The following is a 12,563-nucleotide window of genomic DNA, read 5'->3' on the forward strand; positions in this document are numbered from 1 at the left end:
TGTTTTTATACTCATCACTGTATCCTGTATCAAAAGGTTGGCTGGACTTCGCTAAAGACCCGTAGATCTCTACATTACTCCCTTTTTGTTTACAAGGCCCTATTTCATAAACTTCTGTATTTTCTAACTTTGCTGTTGAAGGATAGACACCTGAGTTGCCTAACCGGTTCACAGGATTGGTTAACTCTTGAGGTTCCTTGGGTCTTCAAAGAACTAGATACATCTGCTTTTGGTTTTAATGCACCGTCTTCCTGGAACACAATTCTAAATACATTTAATCTTGATGTTCTAGTGCCGTTCGGGAAATTAAAAGTATTGATCGGGGACGTATTTGTGGAGGAATGTAACAGTTTTTCTGGGGGATTTGTTATGTTTTATTTGTGCTTATGTAAATGTGATATTTCATTTTTTTTTATTTATAATAAAATTGCTAAAATAAAAACAAAACTATTTTTGCTTTGTCATTTTGGGGTATTGTGTGATTGATGAGGATTATTTTTTTTTAAATCCATTTTAGAATGAGGCTGTGACATTAAAAAATGCGGGAAAAGTCAAGCGGTCTGAATACGTTCCGAATGCACTGTAGTATAAACACTACCAGTCAAAAGTTTGGACACACCTACTCATTCAAGGATTTTTCTAAATTTGTACTATTTTCTACAATGTAGAATAATAGTGAAGACATCAAAACTATGAAATAACACATAATACAAACTACCTCATACGTCCAGTCAATTGTATGAGTTACCTTCAGCAGATACCATCGTGTTGCTAAGAGTCTCCCCTTTCCACAGAGGGGTCATACTATTCTCTGGACCAAACATGTGGGTTATCCAAAACAAATGTCTTTCAATTCTTAAAACTAAGAAATCTTATTCAATCTCTTCAACAGAGTCTGGATGAACGTAAAATATCAAGCTTTGAACAAATACAGAAAGAAGTTGGTTGCCATGTTATATATATCAAGGGTTGATTGAATTTCTACCTGATAGCTCAGAACTTATTAGGAAACAATGGGAAACAGAGCTCAAAGAAGAAATTAGTGAGAACTATTAGTAACATATATGTACAAATGTTCACATTTTCTTCTACAACCTTAGACATAAGTTATTGCAATTCAAGATAATTTTCTACACTACTGCCAGAATTCATGTAATGCACCCAGAGAAGCAGTATCTCTTCTAGAATAACATGAGTACCGGCACACAGTGCTTGACTTGGATTAGAATAGGTGCCGGTACTCATTTTGGGTGCCAGTACTATCTATTGTTATGTGCAGGAGCTTCACAATACTTTTGAATGTATATTCTATAAGAGGAACAGGAACTCAAGCAGTAGAACATTTAAGGTGCTGGTAATCAGCTCCGGTGAGCTCCTGTCCAAGTCAAGCACTGCCGGCACCTCTTATAGAATAATATGAGTACCTTCACCTCTTATAGAATAATATGAGTACCTTCACCTCTTATAGAATAATATGAGTACCTTCATCTCTTATAGAATAATATGAGTACCTTCACCTCTTATAGAATAGTAAGAGTACCATCACCTCTTATAGAATAATGTGAGTACCTTCCCCTCTTATAGAATAATATGAATACCGGCACCTCTTATAGAATAATATGAATACCGGCACCTCTTATAGAATAATATGAGTACCGGCACCTCTTATAGAATAATATGAGTACCTTCACCTCTTATAGAATAATATGAGTACCTTCACCTCTTATAGAATAATATGAGTACCTTCACCTCTTATAGAATAGTATGAGTACCTTCACCTCTTATAGAATAATATGAGTACCTTCACCTCTTATAGAATAATATGAGTACCGGCACCTCTTATAGAATAATATGAGCACCGGCACCTCTTATAGAATAATATGAATACTGGCACCTCTTATAGAATAATATGAGTACCTTCACCTCTTATAGAATAATATGAGTACCTTCCCCTCTTATAGAATAATATGAATACTGGCACCTCTTATATAATAATATGACTACCTTCCCCTCTTATAGAATAATATGAGTACCTTCACCTCTTATAGAATAATATGAATACCTTCACCTCTTATAGAATAATATGGGTACCGGCACCTCTTATAGAATAATATGAGTACCTTCCCCTCTTATAGAATAGTATGAGTACCTTCCCCTCTTATAGAATAATCTTCTTCAACAGTGTGTGTGCACCTTTTTTATTCCACTTCAAGCGTTGCCTAACCACTAATGAAATCCGGGTTGTGTCCCAAGTAGCCCCCTATTCTCTATATAGTGCGCTACTTTTCACTAGAGCCCTATGAACCCTAGGAAAAGTAGGTCACTACTGTTCATTAGAGCCCTATGAACCCTGGGAAAAGTAGTGCACTATAAAGGGAATAAGGTACCATTTTGGCCGCATTTTCAATGAATATCTACAGATTATACAACCATAAAAAAGAGCACTGAACTCTGCGACCTTGGAGAAGTCCTTCAGGAAAAGATACAAAGTGACCCAAAGAAATAAATCAATTAGTAAAATATTTAGCATTAGAGAGATGCTGAATGTCCGCTGGTCATTTAATCAACAGTCATCAAAAGACTCAAACTGTTACATTAGAAGTTTTGTTCAAACATAATTAACAAAAATACAGTAGTAAAATCTAGTCTCTATTCAAAAATACTGATAAAAATGTACATATAAAATGTACATATAAAAATGTACATGATCCTGCAATATAATAAGAATGAACAAGAACTACAACACAAAACAGGAACTACAACACAAAACAGGAACTACAACACAAAACAGGAACTACAACACAAAACAGGAACTACAACACAAAACAGGAACTACAACACAAAACAGGAACTACAACACAAAACGTAACTACAACACAAAACAGGAACTACAACACAAAACAGGAACTACAACACAAAACATAACAGGAACTACAACACAAAACATAACAGGAACTACAACACAAAACATAACAGGAACTACAACACAAAACATAACTACAACACAAAACATAACAGGAACTACAACACAAAACATAACAGGAACTACGACACAAAACATAACTACAACACAAAACATAACAGGAACTACAACACAAAACATAACTACAACACAAAACATAACAGGAACTACAACACAAAACATAACTACAACACAAAACATAACAGAAACTACAAAACATAAAAGGAACTACAACACAAAAAAGGAAGTACAACACAAAACATAACAAGAATTAAACAAAACATAACAGGAACTACAACACAAAACATAACAGGAACTACAACACAAAACATAACTACAACACAAAACATAACAGGAACTACAACACAAAACAAAACAGGAACTACAACACAAAACGTAACTACAACACAAAACAGGAACTACAACACAAAGCATAACAGGAACTACAACACAAAACATAACTACAACACAAAACATAACAGGAACTACAACACAAAACATAACAGGAACTACAACACAAAACATAACAGGAACTACAACACAAAACATAACAGGAACTACAACACAAAACATAACTACAACACAAAACAGAACTACAACACAAAACATAACTACAACACAAAACATAACAGGAGCTACAACACAAAAAAGGAAGTACAACACAAAACATAACATGAACTACAACACAAAACATAACAGGAACTACAAAACATAACAGGAACTACAACACAAAAAAGGAAGTACAACACAAAACATAACAGGAACTACAACACAAAACATAACAGGAACTACAACACAAAACATAACAGGAACTACAACACAAAACATAACAGGAACTACAACACAAAACATAACAGGAACTACAACACAAAACATAACAGGAACTACAACACAAAACATAACAGGAACTACAACACAAAACATAACAGGAATTAAACAAAACATAACAGGAACTACAACACAAAACATAACAGGAACTACAACACAAAACATAACAGGAACTACAACACAAAAGTAACAGAAACTACAACACAAAAAATAACAGAAACTACAACACAAAACATAACAGAAACTACAACACAAAACATAACAGGAACTACAACACAAAACATAACAGGAACTACAACACAAAGCATAACAGGAACTACAACACAAAACAGGAACTACATCACAAAACAGGAAGTACAACACAAAACATAACAGGAACTAAACAAAACATAACATAACATTTGCATCCCCTTTGTTGGCTTTGATCTGTAGAGGACTTTCCCCTCCAATATGGTTCTGTGGTTCTATGATTCCATGGTTCCATCGTTCTATGGTTCTAGTACACTGGGGTGGCGTTGCGGATCGCACAGCAGAGAACCATGGTGAATATCATCTCAAAGATCTACAGAGGAAGAAGAAGAGGAAGGTCTTTATCAAGACTTCAACATCTGTCCTCACTCAGTCAGGACAGCAGAGGTCAGGAGAACCTTTCTGTCTGTGCAGATAGTAACTGTCACAGGGCTCCAGAGTTGTGTTTACTGTAGCGCAGTGGATTATAGAATATAACTGAAAAGTAATCCAGGAGCGTCTCCATGGTTACACCGCTCACCATGATGACAGCGACCACCAGGGCAGCTAGACCAATCAGGCAGAGCTTCTCGGAGAAGAGGTCCTTCAGCTTCAGATGACAGCTCTAGTGGGAGGGGAACACAGGGAGGGGATAAGGACCAACACGTAACCACTTGTTTTCCTCCTGTCATATTTATGTGCTGTGTAAAGCATTCATTTAAACAGAACATAGAGATTTACAGGAAAAAGGATTATGATCCCCCTTCCAGGAGAGAATGCTGTTTTTTTGGGTCGCCAAATTTTATGCAAATCCAAATATTCCAAAAACATCCATTTCACCAAATATCAAAACATTGGAAAGGGAAGGTAAAGGGGGATACCTCGTCAGTTGCACAAATGAATACGTTCAACCTAAATGTGTCTTCCGTAATTGAACCCAAACCCTCTGAATCATTGGACATTGACCTGGGCAACAACGCGATGCGTGAACTGTACCTGAGGTTTCAACAAGGCATCGTCCTGGGTCTTCTTGGGACACAGAGCTCCAGCTACTTGTTTGAATAAGGGGGAGTCGTCTCCTTTACCACAGCAGTCCAGCTGAGGACACATGTAGAGACAACCGGTCAGCCATCGATTGATTGATTGATTGATTGATTTTTCTCTCCCCCAGCCCTCCCTCAGTTCTACAGAACCGTCACAGTACAACGATCGCATTGAGGAGAATACATTTTATAAAAAGTATTGTTCCAAAAATAAGACCACGGTTATCATGAAATAACTCAAAGATTTTTTTTTTTCCCTCAGCAATAACAGATCCATTTTCAACATTGGGCTGCGTTTACACCAGCAGCCCAATTCCTTCCTGTCATCCAGGACCTCTATACCAGGCGGTGTCAGAGGAAGGCCCTAAAAAATTGTCAAAGATTCCAGCCACCCTAGTCATAGACTGTTCTCTTTGCTACCACACGGCAAGCGGTACCGGAGCGCCAAGTCTAGGTCCAAGAGGCTTCTAAACAGCATGTACCCCCAAGCCATAAGACTCCTGAACATCTAATCAAATGGCTACCCAGACTATTTGCATTACCCCCCCCCCCTTTACGCTCCTGCTACAGTACTCTCTGTTATTATCTACGCATAGTCACTTTAATAACTCTACCTACATGTACAGTACATATTAACTCAATTACCTTGACTCACCGATGACCCCCACATTGACTCTGTACCGGTACCCCCTTTATATAGCCTCCACATTGACTCTGTACCGGTACCCCCTGTATATAGCCTCCACATTGACTCTGTACCGGTACCCCCTGTATATAGCCTCCACATTGACTCTGTACCGGTACCCCCTGTATATAGCCTCCACATTGACTCTGTACCAGTACCCCCTGTATATAGCCTCCACATTGACTCTGTACTGGTACCCCCTTTATATAGCCTCCACATTGACTCTGTACCAGTACCCCCTGTATATAGCCTCCAAATTGACTCTGTACCGATACCCCCTGTATATAGCCTCCACATTGACTCTGTACCGGTACCCCCTGTATATAACCTCCACATTGACTCTGTACCGGTACCCCCTGTATATAGCCTCCACATTGACTCTGTACCGGTACCCCCTGTATATAGCCTCCACATTGACTCTGTACCAGTACCCCCTGTATATAGCCTCCACATTGACTCTGTACCAGTACCCCCTGTATATAACCTCCACATTGACTCTGTACCGGTACCCCCTGTATATAGCCTCCACATTGACTCTGTACCGGTACCCCCTGTATATAGCCTCCACATTGACTCTGTACCGGTACACCCTGTATACAGCCTCCACATTGACTCTGTACCGGTACACCTGTATATAGCCTCCACATTGACTCTGTACCGGTACCCCCTGTATATAGCCTCCACATTGACTCTGTACCGGTACCCCCTGTATATAGCCTCCACATTGACTCTGTACCGGTACCCCCTGTATATAGCCTCCACATTGACTCTGTACCAGTACCCCCTGTATATAGCCTCCACATTGACTCTGTACCAGTACCCCCTGTATATAGCCTCCACATTGACTCTGTACCGGTACCCCCTGTATATAGCCTCCACATTGACTCTGTACCGGTACCCCCTGTATATAGCCTCCACATTGACTCTGTACCGGTACACCCTGTATATAGCCTCCACATTGACTCTGTACCGGTATCCCCTGTATATAGCCTCCACATTGACTCTGTACTGGTACCCCCTTTATATAGCCTCCACATTGACTCTGTACCAGTACCCCCTGTATATAGCCTCCACATTGACTCTGTACCGATACCCCCTGTATATAGCCTCCACATTGACTCTGTACCGGTACCCCCTGTATATAACCTCCACATTGACTCTGTACCGGTACCCCCTGTATATAGCCTCCACATTGACTCTGTACCGGTACCCCCTGTATATAGCCTCCACATTGACTCTGTACCAGTACCCCCTGTATATAGCCTCCACATTGACTCTGTACCAGTACCCCCTGTATATAGCCTCCACATTGACTCTGTACCGGTACCCCCTGTATATAGCCTCCACATTGACTCTGTACCGGTACCCCCTGTATATAGCCTCCACATTGACTCTGTACCGGTACACCCTGTATACAGCCTCCACATTGACTCTGTACCGGTACACCTGTATATAGCCTCCACATTGACTCTGTACCGGTACCCCCTGTATATAGCCTCCACATTGACTCTGTACCGGTACCCCCTGTATATAGCCTCCACATTGACTCTGTACCGGTACCCCCTGTATATAGCCTCCACATTGACTCTGTACCAGTACCCCCTGTATATAGCCTCCACATTGACTCTGTACCAGTACCCCCTGTATATAGCCTCCACATTGACTCTGTACCGGTACCCCCTGTATATAGCCTCCACATTGACTCTGTACCGGTACCCCCTGTATATAGCCTCCACATTGACTCTGTACCGGTACACCCTGTATACAGCCTCCACATTGACTCTGTACCGGTACACCTGTATATAGCCTCCACATTGACTCTGTACCGGTACCCCCTGTATATAGCCTCCACATTGACTCTGTACCGGTACCCCCTGTATATAGCCTCCACATTGACTCTGTACCGGTACCCCCTGTATATAGCCTCCACATTGACTCTGTACCAGTACCCCCTGTATATAGCCTCCACATTGACTCTGTACCAGTACCCCCTGTATATAGCCTCCACATTGACTCTGTACCGGTACCCCCTGTATATAGCCTCCACATTGACTCTGTACCGGTACCCCCTGTATATAGCCTCCACATTGACTCTGTACCGGTACCCCCTGTATATAGCCTCCACATTGACTCTGTACCGGTACCCCCTGTATATAGCCTCCACATTGACTCTGTACCGGTACCCCCTGTATATAGTCTCCACATTGACTCTGTACCGTAATACCCTGTATATAGCCTCCACATTGACTCTGTACTGGTAATACCTGTATATAGCCTCCACATTGACTCTGTACTGGTACACCCTGTATATAGCCTCCACATTGACTCTGTACCGGTACCCCCTGTATATAGCATCCACATTGACTCTGTACCGGTACCCCCTGTATATAGCCTCCACATTGACTCTGTACCGGTACCCCCTGTATATAGCCTCCACATTGACTCTGTACCGGTACCCCCTGTATATAGCCTCCACATTGACTCTGTACCGGTACCCCCTGTATATAGCCTCCACATTGACTCTGTACCGGTACCCCCTGTATATTGCCTCCACATTGACTCTGTACCGGTACCCCCTGTATATAGCCTCCACATTGACTCTGTACCGGTACCCCCTGTATATAGCCTCCACATTGACTCTGTACCGGTACCCCCTGTATATAGCCTCCACATTGACTCTGTACCGGTACCCCCTGTATATAGCCTCCACATTGACTCTGTACTGGTACCCCCTGTATATAGCCTCCACATTGACTCTGTACCGGTACCCCCTGTATATAGCCTCCACATTGACTCTGTACCGGTACCCCCTGTATATAGCCTCCACATTGACTCTGTACCGTAATACCCTGTATATAGCCTCCACATTGACTCTGTACCGTAATACCCTGTATATAGCCTCCACATTGACTCTGTACTGGTACCCCCTGTATATAGCCTCCACATTGACTCTGTACCGGTACCCCCTGTATATAGCCTCCACATTGACTCTGTACCGGTACCCCCTGTATATAGCCTCCACATTGACTCTGTACCGGTACCCCCTGTATATAGCCTCCACATTGACTCTGTACTGGTACCCCCTGTATATAGCCTCCACATTGACTCTGTACCGGTACCCCCTGTATATAACCTCCACATTGACTCTGTACCGGTACCCCCTGTATATAGCCTCCACATTGACTCTGTACCGGTACACCCTGTATATAGCCTCCACATTGACTCTGTACCGGTACCCCCTGTATATAGCCTCCACATTGACTCTGTACTGGTACACCCTGTATATAGCCTCCACATTGACTCTGTACCGGTACACCCTGTATATAGCCTCCACATTGACTCTGTACCGGTACACCCTGTATATAGCCTCCACATTGACTCTGTACCGGTACACCCTGTATATAGCCTCCACATTGACTCTGTACCGGTACACCCTGTATATAGCCTCCACATTGACTCTGTACCAGTACCCCCTGTATATAGCCTCCACATTGACTCTGTACCAGTACCCCCTGTATATAGCCTCCACATTGACTCTGTACTGGTACACCCTGTATATAGCCTCCACATTGACTCTGTACCGGTACACCCTGTATATAGCCTCCACATTGACTCTGTACCGGTACACCCTGTATATAGCCTCCACATTGACTCTGTACCGGTACACCCTGTATATAGCCTCCACATTGACTCTGTACTGGTACACCCTGTATATAGCCTCCACATTGACTCTGTACCGGTACCCCCTGTATATAGCCTCCACATTGACTCTGTACCGGTACCCCCTGTATATAGCCTCCACATTGACTCTGTACCGGTACCCCCTGTATATAGCCTCCACATTGACTCTGTACCGGTACCCCCTGTATATAGCCTCCACATTGACTCTGTACCGGTACCCCCTGTATATAGCCTCCACATTGACTCTGTACCGGTACCCCCTGTATATTGCCTCCACATTGACTCTGTACCGGTACCCCCTGTATATAGCCTCCACATTGACTCTGTACCGGTACCCCCTGTATATAGCCTCCACATTGACTCTGTACCGGTACCCCCTGTATATAGCCTCCACATTGACTCTGTACCGGTACCCCCTGTATATAGCCTCCACATTGACTCTGTACTGGTACCCCCTGTATATAGCCTCCACATTGACTCTGTACCGGTACCCCCTGTATATAGCCTCCACATTGACTCTGTACCGGTACCCCCTGTATATAGCCTCCACATTGACTCTGTACCGTAATACCCTGTATATAGCCTCCACATTGACTCTGTACCGTAATACCCTGTATATAGCCTCCACATTGACTCTGTACTGGTACCCCCTGTATATAGCCTCCACATTGACTCTGTACCGGTACCCCCTGTATATAGCCTCCACATTGACTCTGTACCGGTACCCCCTGTATATAGCCTCCACATTGACTCTGTACCGGTACCCCCTGTATATAGCCTCCACATTGACTCTGTACTGGTACCCCCTGTATATAGCCTCCACATTGACTCTGTACCGGTACCCCCTGTATATAACCTCCACATTGACTCTGTACCGGTACCCCCTGTATATAGCCTCCACATTGACTCTGTACCGGTACACCCTGTATATAGCCTCCACATTGACTCTGTACCGGTACCCCCTGTATATAGCCTCCACATTGACTCTGTACTGGTACACCCTGTATATAGCCTCCACATTGACTCTGTACCGGTACACCCTGTATATAGCCTCCACATTGACTCTGTACCGGTACACCCTGTATATAGCCTCCACATTGACTCTGTACCGGTACACCCTGTATATAGCCTCCACATTGACTCTGTACCGGTACACCCTGTATATAGCCTCCACATTGACTCTGTACCAGTACCCCCTGTATATAGCCTCCACATTGACTCTGTACCAGTACCCCCTGTATATAGCCTCCACATTGACTCTGTACCAGTACCCCCTGTATATAGCCTCCACATTGACTCTGTACCGGTACCCCCTGTATATAGCCTCCACATTGACTCTGTACCGTAATACCCTGTATATAGCCTCCACACTGACTCTGTACCGTAATACCCTGTATATAGCCTCCACATTGACTCTGTACCAGTACCCCCTGTATATAGCCTCCACATTGACTCTGTACCGGTACCCCCTGTATGGAGCCTCGCTATTGTTATTTACTGCAGCTCTTTAATTATTTGTTACTTTTATTTCTTGTTTTTTTTTTTAGGTATTATTCTTAGAACTGCATTTTTGGTTAAGGCCTTGTAAGTAAGCATTTCACTGTGAGGTCTACTACACCTGTTGTATTCAGCATTTCAATGTGAGGTCTACTACACCTGTTGTATTCAGCATTTCACTGTAAGGTCTACTACACCTGTTGTATTCAGCATTTCACTGTAAGGTCTACTACACCTGTTGTATTCAGCATTTCACTGTAAGGTCTACTACACCTGTTGTATTCAGCATTTCACTGTAAGGTCTACAGCTGTTGTATTCGGTGCATGTGACAAATACAATTTGATTTGACTTGATTTTATATTTTTTAATTCAAAAGACCCAATTAATGAATACAAGGGCTGCCTGTGTAAAAAACGCAGTCAATTGTGATCTTCAGGATCTACAGGAATAGCTCGTGGTTTATAATCACATTACTACATTATCGCTACAACTCTGTTAAGCACTAACAGATTGAAATGATGATGAAATCAGCCAGAGGTCAGAGGTCAGAGACCTACCGTCTCGTGGAACACCTCCAGGACTTTGATAGCAGCTGTTTTGCTGGAAGAGTCTACAACGTCCACTGACTTGATGTACGCCGCGTCATAGAAGTTTATCATCTCCTTGGAGATCTGGAACAAACGGAGATAGCAGAGTTTGGTAGAGTCCATGTGTGTGTTTGTGTGTGTGTGTGCGTGTGTGTCTTACTGTGTCACGGTTACTAAATCCCCAGATCCCAGCAGCCACCTCACAGGCGAAGAGGCACACCAACAGGAAGAAGAACTGAAAGAGAAAGACAAAAGAGGGATTCATTTGTCAAGCTTTTTTAAAATGGGGTAATCTCAGGGCTTTACTTTACTGAAGGCCAAAACTTGATCTTCCACAAAAATGATTGGTCCCAGAGAGAGAGAGAGAGAGAGTACAGGCTCAGTGAGCACAACCTTGCCATTGAGAAGGGTAGACACAGGAAAACCTGGCTCCCTGTAGAGGAAAGGCTGTGCAACCACTGCACCACAGCAGAACCTGGCTCCCTATAGAGGAAAGGCTGTGCAACCACTGCACCACAGCAGAACCTGGCTCCCTGTAGAGGAAAGGCTGTGCAACCACTGCATCACAGCAGAACCTGGCTCCCTGTAGAGGAAAGGCTGTGCAACCACTGCATCACAGCAGAACCTGGCTCCCTGTAGAGGAAAGGCTGTGCAACCACTGCATCACAGCAGAACCTGAGACAGAGCTGCATTTCCATCGCTGCATTTCATTATCATTTGATTTATTTTTTATATTGCAAATATCCAAAATAAGCTTTGGCAATATGTACATTGTTACGTCATCCCAATAAAGTGAATTGAATTGAATTGAGAGGGAGAGCTGGAGGGCTGTGTTACTGAGAGAGAGAGAGAGAGAGAGAGAGAGAGAGAGAGAGAGAGAGAGAGAGAGAGAGAGAGAGAGAGAGAGAGAGGGCTGTGTTACTGAGAGAGAGAGAGAGAGAGAGAGAGAGAGAGCTGTAGGGCTGTGTTACTGAGAGAGAGAGAGAGAGAGAGAGAGAGAGAGAGAGAGAGAGAGAGAGAGAGCTGTAGGGCTGTGTTACTGAGAGAGAGA

General features: G+C 43.1%; 1 protein-coding gene across 1 annotated transcript in view; it reads right to left on the reverse strand.

Annotated features, from left to right (window-relative positions):
* Nucleotides 1-2,184: 2,184 nt before the first annotated feature.
* The window catches only part of LOC139376582 (CD81 antigen-like), a 42,709-nt gene continuing 32,330 nt past the window's right edge, over nt 2,185-12,563 (reverse strand). Inside the window, exons 4-8 of the mRNA XM_071119340.1 lie at nt 11,673-11,747; nt 11,483-11,596; nt 5,015-5,116; nt 4,560-4,643; nt 2,185-4,352 (exon numbers count right to left, since the gene is read on the reverse strand). Of these exons, the coding sequence (XP_070975441.1) occupies nt 4,287-4,352; nt 4,560-4,643; nt 5,015-5,116; nt 11,483-11,596; nt 11,673-11,747 (441 nt within the window). The 3' untranslated portion in view covers nt 2,185-4,286. The remainder of the gene's footprint in view (nt 4,353-4,559; nt 4,644-5,014; nt 5,117-11,482; nt 11,597-11,672; nt 11,748-12,563) is intronic.

The sequence above is a fragment of the Oncorhynchus clarkii genome, chromosome 2 (genome assembly GCF_045791955.1).
Source record: "Oncorhynchus clarkii lewisi isolate Uvic-CL-2024 chromosome 2, UVic_Ocla_1.0, whole genome shotgun sequence".
Lineage (NCBI taxonomy): Eukaryota > Metazoa > Chordata > Actinopteri > Salmoniformes > Salmonidae > Oncorhynchus > Oncorhynchus clarkii.